This window comes from Spermophilus citellus, assembly GCF_964194105.1.
Source record: "Spermophilus citellus genome assembly, chromosome: 15".
NCBI classification, from domain to species: domain Eukaryota; kingdom Metazoa; phylum Chordata; class Mammalia; order Rodentia; family Sciuridae; genus Spermophilus; species Spermophilus citellus.
This window is the reverse complement of record NC_138195.1, coordinates 86,606,626-86,622,476: the sequence shown is the minus strand read 5'-3', so window position 1 is coordinate 86,622,476 and position 15,851 is coordinate 86,606,626. Positions and strand designations below refer to the sequence as shown.

General features: G+C 47.1%; 1 protein-coding gene across 5 annotated transcripts in view; it reads left to right on the top strand.

The window, feature by feature from the left end:
• The first annotated feature begins 2,219 nt into the window (after positions 1 to 2,219).
• Positions 2,220 to 15,851, top strand: part of RGS10 (regulator of G protein signaling 10) — a 37,400-nt gene continuing 23,768 nt past the window's right edge. Inside the window, exons 1-2 of one of the 5 annotated variants that reach the window (XM_081268830.1) lie at positions 2,220 to 2,580; positions 15,437 to 15,555. In XM_081268830.1, the coding sequence (XP_081124956.1) occupies positions 2,532 to 2,580; positions 15,437 to 15,555 (168 nt within the window). In that variant the 5' untranslated portion in view covers positions 2,220 to 2,531. Of the gene's footprint in view, positions 2,581 to 8,177; positions 8,352 to 15,436; positions 15,556 to 15,851 lie in introns of those variants that run through there. The other 4 variants (XR_014019082.1, XR_014019081.1, XM_081268831.1 and 1 more) reach the window with 4 other exon arrangements.

Sequence of the window (15,851 nt, the reverse complement as noted above, 5' to 3'; positions counted from 1 at the left end):
TGCTTGCCTCAGAGCTAGGTGGTGGGGAATAGCATGGGATTGGCTTAGGTCAATGGTACAAAGAGGGCTTTCCAGAGCAAAGAGGTTGTGTTATTCTGGGATTGGTTTAGGGTTATAGTACTACGGGGTAGGTCCCTAATTGGGGTGGGGGGTTGTTTGGGTAAGAGGAAGTACAGGAAAGCAAAAATTATAAGATGGCAGTTAACATTTAAGATGGCTGCTCGAATGTTAAATCAATACCTTATACTTGGTCTTCTGCATACTAAACGTTGAAAACTGGCTTTTGAATCTTTAGACCCTTTAAGGGTTTTTATAGTAATTTCATGAGGGCAGTCTTTCAGTACCCCAAAACAATATAAACTATGTACATTAAACCTTAACCATGGTTCCTTATTTTTGTACTATCTGATATGCTAACAGGACAGTAAAAGCGACCTGGGGCTGTTATATTTTCCCTTTATTTAGGAAGGGGTCTGGGGTTCTTAGCTCAGGAGGGACTCCTAAACATGTCCTAGGCGTAGGTTGTTGAGGATACCGTGGGGTGTACCTGGTAATTAGCTTAACATGTGGCTGATTGTGCTGAACTTCTTCCCCAGTGCCAGTCCCCTTATTTCCTGTGTTAGGGATACTTGAGATTTGGTCTTTGAGGAAGTTTTCTCCAGAGGTGTGCCACACAAATTCTGTTATTGCTGTTAGAATACAGTGATCTCATTTGGATCTGAAACCCTGCCAGCACTTAAGATCCTACTCTTCCAAAGGCAGGCCTATAGTTAAGTATTATGTCAATGCAGTGAAACTTGTTTCTGGAGAAGGGAGCATTTTTCGTTCGGGTTCTACAATTTCTGTAGGGGCACTTAACCACTGATCCACATGCCCAGCCCTTTTTAAAGAATTTTTGTTATTATTATTATTTTTTTTTTAACTTTGAGACCATCTCATTAAATTGCTTAGGGCCTGGCTAAGTTGCTGAGGCTGGCTTTGAACTTGCTATCCTCCTGCCTCAGCCTACCAAGTCACTGAGATTGCAGGAGTGTACCACCCAGCTGGGGTAGAATAAAGCATTTTTAAAGGCCAGCTTCTCAGTTAGATTCTAACTCTGTCCACCATCATTGTGGTCTTTGAGTTAAAGCTGGAAACCCCACAAGACTGGAAATCCTGTACCACCAGCCGAGGAGGTGAAGAGTGCTGCCTAATACTCAGGAAACAACTCTGAGAAGGGACAAACGAGAAGAAACCACAGAGGGCCAAGCTGGAGTAGAATTGGATTGTGGGGTGAGGGTGGGGGAAGGAAAAACTAGCAGAATGAGAAGCTCAGAATAGAAGATATAAAAGAAAGTGCCAGCTAGTGAAAATACTGCAAAAGAATGGAGGTGGGGGGGGGGACGACGGGAACGGTTTAGAAAAATAGCAATTAGTAGAGCTAAAAATAAAGACCAATTTAGAGACAAAGCCAGATACACAAGGAGAAAAATAAAACTCGCCAGAAAGACAATTCCTTGCAAGCCAAATGTTCAAGAAAATGGGGCTAATGACACCTCCTCTTGGGCAGTTTTGTAGAAGAAATGAGAAAATAAATGAGCGTGAAGGCAGCGCTGAGCAGGTGATAGCAGGGGGGAGAGGAGACTGGGGGACCTGAGTGATTCCATTGTTGAGCGCAAAAGCCCTGCCTGAAGCTGCACCCAAGTGTCCTCAAAGTTAGAGATGTGTTCGAACCCCAGGGGGTTCCTGCAGAATTCCCTGAGATCTGCCACTGGAGTCTCAAAACCAAGGGTAAAAAGTGCTCAAGTTTGGGCGCCCGCGCAGCGCGGCCCCGGAGAGGGCGCCCACCCGCGGTAGCTCGGCTGGCTTCGCGTGGGCACCGCGGGCAAGGCCCGGTGACGTCTCGCCCTCGTTTGGGGCCTGGGGAGGCATAACACCCACGGAGTGGACGGCGGGCAGGCCGGGGCACGCAGAGACCCTGCATCCCCGGATGGAGCCCAAGGCCCCCGGCCACGTACTTCGCAGAACTGCGAGGTCTCGGCTTCCCGGTGATCTGGGACGTGACCCCCATTTGTCAGTCATAAAGCTCGGTCCGCCCGCGGCGCGGAGCCAGTTCTCGGAGAGGGCGGGTGCCCGGGATGGATGAGGGAGCTGGGAACACGGAGGGCTGGCATCTCCGGCGAGCTCCGCCGCGCGGCCAGGGGCCCTGGATGCGCTAACCGCCTTGGCAGGGTTCCTGAGTCCCGGGCGGCGCGAGCTCCCTTCGGGAGTGCGCACACAGTCCCAGGCGCGGGGCTGTGGTCACCTGGGTGGTCCTGCCCGGTCCTGGCACCTGGGGGCGGGACCCAGGGTCGGGGCCGGCGCGGGCGGGAAAGGCGCACGGAGCGCGCCACGCGGCGCCTAGCAGAGAGGAGGGCGGCGGGCGGGGGCCGGGCGCGCCGGGGCGGTGCTGAGCGGGCTCCTCCTCCTCGCCCTCCTCCTTCTAGCCTCGCCGGGGCTCAGCCGCCGCGCGGCCGGGCTGCTCCTCCTTCCTCCCCCGGGTCCCTGCGGCGATGTTCAACCGCGCTGTGAGCCGGCTGAGCAGGAAGAGGCCGCCGTCAGGTAAGTGGCTCCCGGGGCCGGCGGGCTGGGGTCGCGGCGCGGGAAGGGACCGCGAGCGGCAGGCTGGGACGGCGCTGCCCGCTGGGCATCCTTTCCTGCGTCCTGGGCTGGGGCGAGGCTCGGCGGTGCCGCCCCGACGGGAGCCCCGGCCGACTTGGCACTTCTCCCTGCTGCGATTCGTGCCCCCGAGGTCCCCGCTGCTGCGGGAGCGCTGAGCCTCGAGAGACGCCCCGGGGAGGAAGTTTGGCCGAAAGGGGAACAACTTCAGTTTTCTTTTTAGTGATGGTCTGGGAGAAAAAGGAGATCCAAAACACCCCCAAACTTCGGAGGTAGTGTGGGACCCAGATTCCGAAAGCAGAACGCGGGCGGGCTTCCCTTTGTGGAGTCCGTCGCCTCCGCCGTGGGCGTTGGTGGGAAGGGTGCCCGTGCACGCCCGGAGGCGGCAGGGCTGGACCTCACGCAGCCCACTCAGCAGCCGGGCCGGGGCTAGCGGTTCTGCAACAGCGCGGAATCAAAAAGTGGGGCCACGAAGGTGTTTGAATAACAGGATGGAGCAGGTACACCTGCGTGGTTCACGCCAGGAAGTCCTGACATGACAAAGTATTCACCTTGGTCATCACTCTGGATTAGTCTAAGCCACAATTTGTGGCAACTTGATGAGATAAAGAACACACGGTGGAGATGAAACCATGCCCCTCATTCAGTCCTTTTATTCTTTTGATTCATATCAATAGCTAGGACCCTCTGAGCGCTTACTGTGGGCCAGAGGCTATGTCCACTACCTTCTGTGGCTTCTCCTTTTACCCTTAGAACAGCCCCATGAGAGGGGGAACTGAAGCCAGGAGTGTTAGGTAACGTGCCTCACTTCACACTTAGGTGATGGAGATCTTCCAAACCCAGGCTTGTCTGACTCCCATGCTCAGGAGTTCACAGGTTTTCCTGCGTTGCTCATTTCCAGGTTCACTTCTGCATACTTCTGGGAGTCTGTGCATGTTGGTCCGTTTCCTCTTTTTACCTAACATTGTATGTAGTTACAAGATAAGACATTGGAACCAGAATGGCAGGGTTGGTATCCCACCCCCACCTCTACCAATTCATAGCTGTGCAACCACTTTGTGCAGAATAAGAAACTGCAAAATAGAAATAATTGGAGCTGGCCCTCTCCTTAAGCATGTGCCCCCAATCAAATTATGCAGATCACTGCATTTAGTATTTAGGGTGACTGTAATAAAATTAGACTTCATAGCTGGGGTGGTGGTGCACACTTGTAATCCCAGTGACTGGGGAGGCTGAGACAGGAGGATTACAAGTTCTAGGCCAATAAGACCCTGTCTCACAATTAAAAAGGACTGGGGATGTAGCTCAGTGATAAAGCATCCCTGGGTTAAATCCTCAGTATTAAAAAAAAAAAAATTGGACTTCAGAGGGTTATTGTAAAGATCTTACATTGTTGCCCAGCACATTCTAAGTGCTCCATTAGTGTTAGTGGTAATGTAAAGTCTTTCAGTGTTGCATGTGAGCCTAAGGATTCCCTTGTGGGTGTTGATGGTAGTCATTCCCTATTGTCAGCATAGGCCCATGGAGTAATGATCAGAGCCTGAATTCCAAAGTTAAACTCCTATTTCTAACCCAGACTATCATTCATCAACTTTGAGCTAAGTCGCTAGACCTCCCGTGTTGCAATTTCAAGGATGTGCTGTAGCCAGCTGAAACTGGCTTGCAAGAGCCAATTACTAAATATTCAGAAAATATAGAACTAATTGCTACACCATAGGTTACTTGAAATTAGCTGCAGCGGGATATTTACATTATGAAAATAAGCAAATGCTAAAAATCAAGGCTTTTTTTTTTTCCTCCTTGGAGAGTTGATATACCAGCATACTTCTGGGTCATTTTCCCCATCTGGAAAGTGGATTTCATAAAACTGTGGGCTTATATATGCTAAAACATGTGAAGCCCCTGGGACAATGCTGAGAACATGATAAATGTGTAATAGTTATGAGTTTCTGTCTTTTCTCTTTTCTTGCTATAAATGAGCTGCTGTGAATATCCCCGAGTGGGTTGTTCATTGATTTGGGTTGCATTTGGGTTGAAGACTCGAAAATAGAACCGTTGAATCATGGGAGATATGTGAATTCATTGTGTTTTGCATGTGGCCAGGTTGACTCCAAAAAGACTGAAGGCAGATTTAGCAATCTGGAGCAGGTACAATGAAGTCCAACTGAAGCCCATCAAAGTGTGATTGATGATAGAAAGGTCAGCAGCTAACCATCAGGGGTTGACATGGATACCTGGCCTCCAACTGCCTGATGTTCTTAGAAGTTTAGGTTTGAAGTCTTCACCCCTCATGGGGAAGGACATGAGCCCCTCCAGTTTGGCCACCCCCCAACATCAGGAAAAGAAGGAGCCTAGTGAGAAAGCAGGAATGAGGACCTGCAGGAGGTACTGGGAAGCCAGCCAAGTGATCTGCTGGACCCTGAACTGACTTTTTTTTTATACCCGGGATTGAACTCAGGAGCACTTGACCACTGAACCACATCTGCTGCCCAATTTTCTATTTTATTTAGAGACAGGGTCTCACGGAGTTGCTTAGCACCTTGCTTTTTTGCTGAGGCTGGCTTTGAACTCACAATCCTCCTGTCTCAGCCTCCCAAGATGCTGGGATTACAGGTATGCCCCACCACGCCCACCTGGACCCTGAACTGATTTTGGGGGGTAATTTTGAATTATTTTTCTTAAAGAGGCTCTCTGAATTGTATAAGCTCAGACCCCACAAAAGTTGGATCCACCCCTGCAGAACCCCTGATTTGGACCTGGCTACAGTCCTGCCTCCCAAGCATCTTTAGTTAGACCTTTCTTGCTTTTCAGCAAAGTCTTTTTTTTTTTTTTTTTTTTTTTGTACTGGGAATTGAACCCAGGGGTGCTTTACCACTGAGCCACATCCTCAGCCCTTAAGTATTTTGTATTTTGAGACAGAGTTTCACTAAGTTGCTTAGGACCGTGCTAAGTTTCTGAGGCTGGCTTTGAACTTGCCATCCTCCTTCCTCAGCCTCCTTGGTTGCTGGGATTACAGGCATGTGCCAATATGCCGGGCTCAGCAAAGTCTTATTAGACATGATGTCTTTAAGCTGAGGGTTTTGAGGTCCTAGCCCCTAATTCTAAGACCCCAAGTGGGATTCCCTTAGTCTCTTTTCAGAAGTTTCTCAAAGTGTGTTCTACCAACTGGGTGGGAATGAAGGGGTCTTGGTAAAAGTCAGCTTTGCAGACTTATCAGTCCAATCTTGGGGACTGGGGTGAGGCAGGGAAAGTAGACTACACTTTTAGCAAGCACCCCAGTTGACTTTTTAAGCCGCTGAAATGTGAGGACCCCTCAAAGGATTCTGTCCTCTTGTCCTGCCCCTCACAAGAATTTGTATTGTTGATTACTGGGGTGTGCCCACCTGAGAAGCAAAGCTGAGGTTACCCTGATTTGTGTCAGTAATTCCCACCCTGCCAGACAGGCCACCCAGGCCTGTTATACATTATCCCATTAAACCCTTGGAAACAGTTTGAGATTTATTGCTGGGCTTACGTTTTTATTTAAAGATGACAGTATTTGTAACAATTTAATGTCTTTGTTTTAGCAACTCAGCAGTGAAGCATCTTGGCAGCTGGGGAACTTTCCCTGGAGAACCATACTGACTGGGCCTGGGGGTTCAAGGCGATCAAGGTCTGGCCTGCTGGTATAGCAAGATCAGGATGAGGGTGATATTTTGTCCAGGTGAGGTCAGTGCAGGAGCCAGCTAAGTCCGTGGAACCAGCTCTGACCCCCCACTGAGAGCAGCCTGCAGATCCATGAGCCTGACGCTAATAGTGCTTTATTGGCTACTTTGATCTGTGTTTGATCTTATGTGTCCTTCTCTCACTGGTAGAAAACTTGGACACCTAGGCAGGTGCCTGGCTTGGCCATTCTCTAGTGCTTCCTAGGTGAACAAGCCCCTTCTCTCTCCAAGCTGAGTAATCCCTTTGGCCCCCCTGACACTGGGCTTTGGGGACTTGCTGTTTGAACTGTGCTAAATATACTCTCATGAGTGTCTTGTGCTTCCCCCAGATAGCTGTCCACTACAGCAGCTCTGGGATGGCAGTGGGAGCAGGGGCCCAGGCAGGCAGCAGCAGCAGCCCCTTGATAAGAACTGTCAGGAGGTGTCTGCTAGAGTGGAACAGTCCCCTGCAGACTTTCAGGGACAAATTTCCCTCTCAGGCCAGTTTCCATCTCTGGAGGGTCTGCTAAGTGCTTAGGAAACCTTGTTGACACTATGCCTGGTGCCTGGGGACCCTCATTCTGGCTAGCCTTCCCTCCCAGCCCTGTTTTCCCCAGTCCCCACTCTGTCCCTGGGGGGACTGGACAGTTCTACTTCTGTGCTTTTGTCACCCAAAGATGTCCCCTGTCCTGTCCCCAAACCTGGGTCTCCCTGCTCTAGAACCCGTCACTTCCCTGTCCTCTGTACCTGACAGTGCAGGAACTCCTGCAGAGCTGCAGAGTCCACTACGGGGCCGGGAGTTTCCAGAGCCACCCCTTTCAGAAGGGCAGACCAGGACACTCGACTCAAGTCTGGGCACATTCAGTCGTTCAGTCACCATGTTAAAATATACTTAGAGAATGAATATGGGGATGATCATTTTCTCCCTCCCTCCCCTTCCATCTTGGAACTCCTGGCCACATCTTCTGAATTCACAGTAAGATCCATGAGTGAAAGGGTGCTGCCTTTCCTTTCTGGCATTTCCTGGGCTCTCCTGGCTCTCCAGCCAGCCAGCCTGGGTGGAAACCCAGCTCCTCCACTTCCTTGCTTGCTTCTTTGTAGCAAGTTATTTCACCTCCTGGTGCCTCAGTTTCTTTTTCTGTAAAATGGGGCCAATGATGGGACCAACCTCCAGGTAATATGCAGTTTGGAGGGTTACATACAGGAAATGCTTAGGGAACGTCCGCTGTTTTTATTAGCTGCCATCTTCTGCTCAGTACCTAGCTTTGCTCAATCCCCAGGAAATATTGATCATTTATAATTTATATACATGAAGGCCAGATACCAGGCTGACCCTGAGGAAGACATAGCTCTTGCTCTTAAGAAATGGTGTGGTCTTTCTTTCTGGTTCTAGAGAGGGGGAAAAGTCACTTACCTTGTTTTTTAAAATTAAATTACCTTTTTTTTTCTTTTTTTTTTTTCTTTTTTTTTCCTTTTTGTTGCTGGTGGTGGAAGCCAGGACCTCATGTGGGCTAGGCCAGCACTGTATCACTGAGCCACACCCCCAGCCCCAGTGTCACTCACCTTGACTTGAAGCCAGAGCAAGGAGAAGGAGGAGGAGTGGGGAGGGGGAGGGTACATTTATACATTCATGTCAGGCCCCAGAGGAAGCAGGGGGGCTTCTGGGAAGAGAAGAAAATCAATGCCAGGGTCTTCATTTTCAGCCCCAGGACAGGGCCTCTGGGTCATTAGAGAATGAATATGGAGATGACCATTTTCTTGTTCTGGGCCTCTGCCGGAAAAGTGGGGATTCTTGGGTGGCTGCAAATAACAGTTCGGCGTCCTTGTTTCCTTCCCTCTGGTGGATACTGGAAACCAGTGGCCATCTGTTGTTTGGTCCGCTCAAAAGAGGATGTTGAGGCTGGTTTTTTATTTGGACCCTGGGTGCTCCAGAGCCCTGCGGCCCTGTCTTTCTCTCTCAAAACAGCTCTGAGAAGGCAGAGGGATTCTGGTCTGTGTGGAACTTCTCCGGTGGACCCCAGAGCATGGAACGTAAGGAACGGCCCCCACCCCTTCAGGAGATGTTCTCAGCCTTTTTTTTTTTTTAACCCGTGGCCTTGTCCCTGGCCCTGGGCAGGGCAGAGGCTGGGGGGTGTGTGTGCTTGCAGTCACAGGTGCACAGGTGATCTCTGAAGGGCAGTGTGAGCACTTGACTTTGAGGCCCAAGCACCTGTCTAAGTACAGCCAACCCTCTGCAGCCTGTTCTGGGGTTCCTGTCACAGGTGCTGGCTGTCATGATTATTTTAAAACTTTTTCACTTTTATTATAATTTTCTGCTAACTGTAGTTCACTTCAATCCTCCCCGCCCCCCAGCTCCCGGGGCATTGTATATCTCTAAGGTAGTTCTCAGAATCTAGACACTGGTGTGATAAACACTTAAGTCATATTTAGATACAGTCTTTCCATGACCCAGTTTCAAGGGAGGCTTAGGAGATCACCAGCTATAACAAATGACTCTCTGATTCTAAATTGGGATGATTTTTTTTAATGTACTGTGTTTGATGTGGTATAGGTGATGTGAGGTTTTAAAATTAGTTTTGTGGAGTGTGTACTTGCCTTGAAACTTCATTTCACAGTAGAGAGTGTTGGAAAGGAGCATGGACGGTCTGTGTTGTACCAAACCACTTCGGAATAGAGGGTTAACATCTCTGCCTTCTGCTTGACTTGAATGTTTACTTTGTTTTCTTTAATATGCTGTGAATTTAGGGGATATTTAGGACAGATCCTTTGAGAATGCAAGTTGCCTCTGCTGTTGAGGAAGTTGAATATTGAGATCACACTAAAACATTTGTGGAAATCATGCAGGTTAATAGCAGAAATCCAAGCTGGAAGCATTCAGCTCTGCTGAGTGTTGCAGATGCCTTTTGAGTATGGATTTCTAGGGAATTAATATCTGGAGAAAGTCTCAGATGTGACATCATAGCATCTATAAATAATGCATTATGAAATAGGCTGCAAGCAACCTGCCCCAGGCACCTGCAGGTGCTACACCAGTCTCTGAAAAAAAGTGGCTTTTACTGAAGTCATAAGCCACAGAGAACAACATAAATGTAAAAGGCAAACGTATGTACATTGTGTTTATGTGATAGAGGATTCCACTCTAGTCTTATAAGATTTTTTTTTCCCCTCCATGGAATTGGACCCAGCTTTCTCAGACTTTTCCCCAGTGTATTTGTTTTAAGCCTTTTGAAGACTATTGCATTCTGGTCTTTCTTTCTTTCTTTCTTTCTTTCTTTCTTTCTTTCTTTCTTTCTTTCTTTCTTTTAAACAGAGAGAGGGAGAGAGAGAGAACTTTTTAAATATTTATTTAGTTAGTTAGTTTTCGGCGGACACAACATCTTTGTTTGTATGTGGTGCTGAGGATTGAACCCGGGCCGCACGCATGCCTGGCGAGCGCGCTACCGCTTGAGCCACATCCCCAGCCCCGCATTCTGGCCTTTCTTAGTGTGAAGATCAGCAGAAATCAAAACCAAAAATAGCCAGGCACACTGGTACACATCTGTAATTTGCTACTAGGGAGACTAAGGCAGGAGCATAGAAAGATCCTAAGTTCCAGGGCAGCCTGGGCAATTTAGCAAGACCCTGTTTCAAAATAAAGTTTAAAAAAATTAAAAAGGGCTGGAGGTGTAGGTCAGTGGTAGAGCACTTATCTAGTATGTGCAAGGTTCTGGGTTTAATTCCTAGTACCTCAAAAAAAATTACAAATAAAGTTATGGAGCCTTATGGGAAAGAGCAGGTACCCTAGAGCCAGGCTGCCTGGCTTGGGAGTATGATTTCCCATTTCCTAGCTGAGTGAGACTTGAAAATTCCTGTGCCTCTGTTTCTTCGTTTACAAAGTGTCAATGCTGTTAACCTCATGAATGTTTTAGGGAGAACTGAATGATTTGACCCATGGTAAAAAGCTCAGCACAGAACCTGACATGTTGTAAACAACTTCCAAGCTTTAAATGTTATCCACTAATGATAGATTAATCTGAAGATAAATTTACTGAAAAATTAGTATTTTGCATGCAAAAATTAGAAGATCTGAAGTGCTTTAAAGAGCCTAGGAGGTAAAATAAAAAACCCATAGAACTCAAAAACTTTTGTTCATTGCAAATGTTTTACAACTGGACTAAAAACAAAACAAAATAAACGGAATATGACAAAATTGAAACAAATTCTATGACAAATGGCTCATCATTAGCATGAGAGATCATAAAGCTATTAGGAGAACATGGCTAACTTTTTTACTATGTATGCATTGCAAACCTGCTTTCTTGTATAATCAACGAAAGGAAATTTTTACCAATGAAAAAGGATAAAAGAGTATTGGAAATTTCTGGATCTGAGGGCCAGAAATTGGGCGGCAGTGAAATCTTGGTATTGTCTTATTGCTCAGCTCAGAAGTAACCTGCTTGCTGTTGAGCAAAGTTATTTATTTCTCCTGTACATTGCTGGACTGAAAATAACCTTTAAAGTGAACCTGGGAGGCTCAGGAATCCCTGACTTGGTGCGCTTCCGAAGATAGAGGAAGTCTGAGGAGTGGACCCCAAGTGACAGATGTCCTGGGTTCGGGGCAATCACTAGGGCAGTGTCAGATGGACTGGATTGAGGCTGGGGATAGTGACTTGGAAAAGAGAGACATTTGATTTGGATGGTGTGAATGTGTCCTTTAGAGTTCATTTGTTGAAATTTATTCCCCGATGGGATGTATTAAGGAGGTGGAAACTGAGCTGGTTGGGCACAGTGGCAAACACCCGTAATCCCAGCAACTTGGTATGCTGAGACAGGAGGATTGCAAATTCACGGCCATCCTCAGCAATTTAGTGAGGCCCCAAGCAACTTAGTGAGACCCTGTCTCAAAATAAAAAAATAATATAAAAAGGGCTGGGGCTGTGACTCAGTGGTAAAGCACTCCTGGGTTCAATCCCCAGTACCACAAAATTAAAAAAAAAGCAGGTGGAAATGTACTGGACTATGGTGTTTAGAGGTGGGGCTGTTGGGAGGTGTTATGATTAAATAAGGTCATCAGGGTGGAGCCCCTGGATTGAATCCTTTTGGCTTTCTAAGAAAAGAAAGAAGAAAAACTAGCAGAAACACACACATATGTGCTCCCTATCTCTCGCCTGTGATGCCTTGATATCTCAGGATTCTGCTGGCAAAATGGCCATGACTCTCAGCCTTGTACTTCCAGAACCATGAGCCCAAGTAGACTGCTTTTCTTTATAAATTAACCTGCCACAGATATTTCACTACAGTTATGAAAAATAGACTAACAGACGCCCAAAAGTGGATGGCCTTTGCAAATGCTGTTCTATCGAGATCTGTCTATACTGATACCAATCAAGAAGGATTTAAAGAGGAGGGGAACGCAGCCAAAAGCATTAATAAAACTTAAGAGTGGGGCGGGGGAGGGCTGGGTTGTGGCTCAGCGGTAGAGCGCTTGCTTAGCAGGTGTGAGGCACTGGGTTTGATACTCAGCACCCAGTAAAAAATGAATAAATAAAATAATGGTATGGTGTCCATCAACAACTAAAAAAAATAAAAAATAAAAAATAAAAAAACCCAAAACCTTGAAAGCCAATCTGGAAGTCTAGGAAAAATTCAGACCAATATTTCTGGGCAAAGTGAAAACATGATAGATAGTTAGGGAGTAGGAGACGCCTATTGGGCAGCTCTGGGGCAGAAAGTGGGCAGAAGGCAAGAAAGACTTTCTCTTTATCCAGGATGCCAAAGCCAGGAAACCAGTAACATGGCTACTGAGAGAAGCTTCCCATTGGTGTGCTTTCTACTCCATTCCTAAAAATTCCATGCTCTTCTGTGATGGTATCAACTGTGGATGTTATTTCCTTATTCTTGATGCAGGAATAGGAGTTCAAGAGAGAATCAAATAGAGGGCCCATCTGTTGTCTATGTTCTAAGGGACCCTGCAGCCCCATGGAGGTGATCCTGCTAGGGGCAGTTTCCCTTAGGTGGAGTTCCCAGTGCTGATTCTGTCCTTCAGTTCCTTAGCCAGGTCCCCTGGGACAGGTCATTTCCCCTCTGGACTTTTGATTCCCAGTCTATAAAGGGTGAGACCAAATGAGTGGGTTTTGAGTTTATAAGATTTTTTGCTCAAAGGAAAGCTGATGTAGAATCCTAATATGCAAAAATGATTAGCATATTAGGTTTGATCACCTCTGAATGAAAGTGGTGTCAGCCACTGTGGCACTGGGGCTAGCTGTCTTAGCTCTCCTGGCTCCCTGTTGGCAAATAGGAATCCATGTGTATATTGATATTCAAGATAGTGTTGCAGCGAAAACCCCTGCGGTTTGGATTCTTATAGAAAAGAATGTCAAGGTTTTGGAATCCTTTCAGACCCAAGTTGAAAACTCCCAGCCCCAGTAGTAGTTCTGCAATGGCAGGGGCAGCCTGAGGTTGTTCCTGGAACGGCATCCTGTGTGTCTGGGTTTATTTACTTAAGAGAGGATCTGCTGGGGAAGTGGAGTAAACCGTCAGACTGTTCTTTGGGCAAAGAGCAGAAGAGTGAGTTAGTGGGATGCTTGGCAGAATGAACTGATGCAGAAATTTCTCTTAATGATGATCCTTGAATTTGAAATTTGGGAAGACGCTCTGTTCAGGAGCTTTCCATCCCAGCAGGGACAAAGAGAGCAAGGAGCTCATTTCATATCCACATACTGGTTGGGGCACTTTAGAAAACCATCAGGTCTGTTTGGTGATGTGGCCCAGTGACTTCTCTTCTCATTAGAGGAATGGATTTGTCCCAAATAATAGATTCCTCTCTTAGGTACTCCATCACCACTGCATATTGAAACACAGTCCCGGTTGGATTTGTAGTTCTGTTTTATTTTATTCAGCCTAAGGGGCTAGGAGGTGGAGTCTTAGTGGATTAAGCAGTTAATGTGTATGTTTTCCACTCTAACAGAACATCAGGTATCCTTGAAGCTGCTTCTATTAAACCCAGTGTGTTTTGATAAGAATTTTCTTCAAAAACATTTTTTTTTTTTTGTATTGGGGATTGAACCCAGGAGCGCTTAACCATTGAGCCACATCCTTAGCCTTTTTTACTTTTTATTTTGAGACAGGATCTCACTAAGTTGCTTAGGGCCTTGCTAAATTGCCAAGGCTGGTTTCGAACTTGAGATCCTCTTGCTTCAGCCTCCCGAGTCCCTAGGATTACAGGCGTGTACCACCGCGCCCTGCTTCGAGAAGACTTTTAGTGGAATGGCCAAGAAGATTTGTAGTGGAATAGCTATTTGTAGCAATTCATATTTATAAGACTTCATTAATTCTTTAAAGTGGTTTTCTTTATTTGTTCCTTTTTTGGATGAGTACTTATTGTTTAAAATTTTGCTTCATTGATTTCTTAATTAAAAGTTTATTTTCTACTAGATTTAAACTTTGCTTATAAAAACATGTTTCTAGTTTAAAAAAAAAAAGTCATTAGGGAAAAAGTATTACGGTCATTATCTCAGGGAAGGGAGAAAGGAACTAACACTTGTTCAGAGCTTGTTGTGGCCCAAGTATATTCCCAGGTCCCTGATGCACTTCCCCAATTGACACATAATTGTACAGGGTGCCATGTAGCATTTCAATACAGTGGGTAATGATGAGATCATGTCGTTGGTATATCTGCCACCTCAAACATTTATCATTTCTTTGGAGAGCTTTCAAAATCCTCTCCACTAGCCATTGTGAAACATGCTGTTAGCGCTTTCTTTTTGAATCCTTAGGGTCACCCTAGAGGTCAGGGGTATACTCTATCAAAATTTTGCCCAAGGTCTTATAGTTTGGATTGCCAAGCTGGGTTTTGGATCTGAGCCCAACCAGAGTGACTTCCCAGTGGCTTTTCCTTGAGTCTGGATCCTGTAGAAGGGGACGTGTCTCTGCTGTCGCTTCCTCCTGCACTCGAGTGGCCTCAGTGCCTTAGTGGAGATCCCTTGTCCTCTTTCCTTTGGTCAAGGGGATATTAAAGGCTGGGAACGTAGCTCAGTGGTAGAACACTTGCTTAGCATTTGCCAGGCCCTGAGTTCCAGCCCCAACCCTAAAAAAAGACAAGGAAGACAAGATTTCAATGTCTTGGGTCGGTCGGTGAGAGATGTTGGGATGCAGAGTCGTCACCCATTCACGCTATGCACTGAAAACTCAGGCCTCAAGGGAATCGATAGTTAATATAGTGTTTTAAAAGATTAAAATTACATAAAAATATTCATGATGAACCAAATATCAAAAGTTTAAACAAAGACCAGTATGTAACAGTGGGATGCTGAGCCGTCCTGGAAGTTGAGTCTAAATGGAAAATCAGAAGAATGATCCTGTCTTGGTTTAAACTTTGGTATTCTGTTCATCATATGTTTTTTTGATTAATTTTAAAGAAATCGCATGAAGCTGGATTCGGTAGCACATACCTGATAACCCCTGCAACTAGAGAGGCCAAGGCAGGAGGATCACAAGTTCAAGGACAGACTTGCCAACTTAGTGAGACCCTTTCTCAAAATAAAACCTTAAAAGGGCTGGGGATGTGGCTTAGTCTTAAAGTGTCCCTGGGTTCAATCCCCAGTTTATTTACCTTGATTTCTGAGTACTTTGGCAACCCTTTTGATTTTGCATCCTTATACTGGTCCCGGTCCTTTCTGCTCCATGGTTTTCTATGCCAGACAACAAGGTAGGAGCTGGCAAATAGATAAGATGATGATGGACAGGAATTTTCAGATTAGCGGGAGTCAGTCCTGCAAATAGTCATCACTCTGCACAGTCACGATGGCTGCCTGCAGCAGGTCGGGGAGGAGTGTTGGGGAGTCCGGGTTCTGGTAGGGGAGGCAGCTGGAGTGAGACTTTAGGAATGCCTGTGAGCTGGCCGGTGGATGTGTCAGAAAGTGGCAAGCCCCTCATCTGCTGCGTCTCGGTTTTCCTATGTGCACAATACGGGAAGTACTAGCGCCTGTCTCACTGGAGCGAGTCATTACGTCAGGCGCCTAACAGAGCCTGGCGTGCAGCTTAACATCTGAGGGCTGGGGCGGCGAGGGTGACCACCGTGTGCAGATGAACAGCAGCGTCCTTGGGCCCCTGACCGTGGTCTGAACTTTGCTTTGCAGACATCCATGACAGTGATGGCAGTTCCAGCAGCAGCCACCAGAGCCTCAAGACCACGGCCAAGTGGGCAACCTCCCTGGAGAGTCTGCTGGAAGACCCCGAAGGCGTGAAGAGATTCCGGGTTCGCCTTCCTCATTGTTAATTGGGATTGATGTGACACATGAGGTTTAGAGGGCTTTGGGGGGAAACAGGCCGATCTTGAACACTGTCCCAACTGGAGAGTCAGGACTTCCCATCTGTCGTGGTCATGTTGACAGTGCTCTCACAGATAGCCAGGGAGTGACACCGAGGGGCAGGTGGTCTGTCCCTGGTTTTCGTGGGGTGGGAGGCGATGGGGAGAAGGTACTGAGCCCAGGGGTGGAGTCTGTATGGAGAATTTCCATCTCTGGGCTGCCTGGGAGGTGTGGCCTAGGTCTC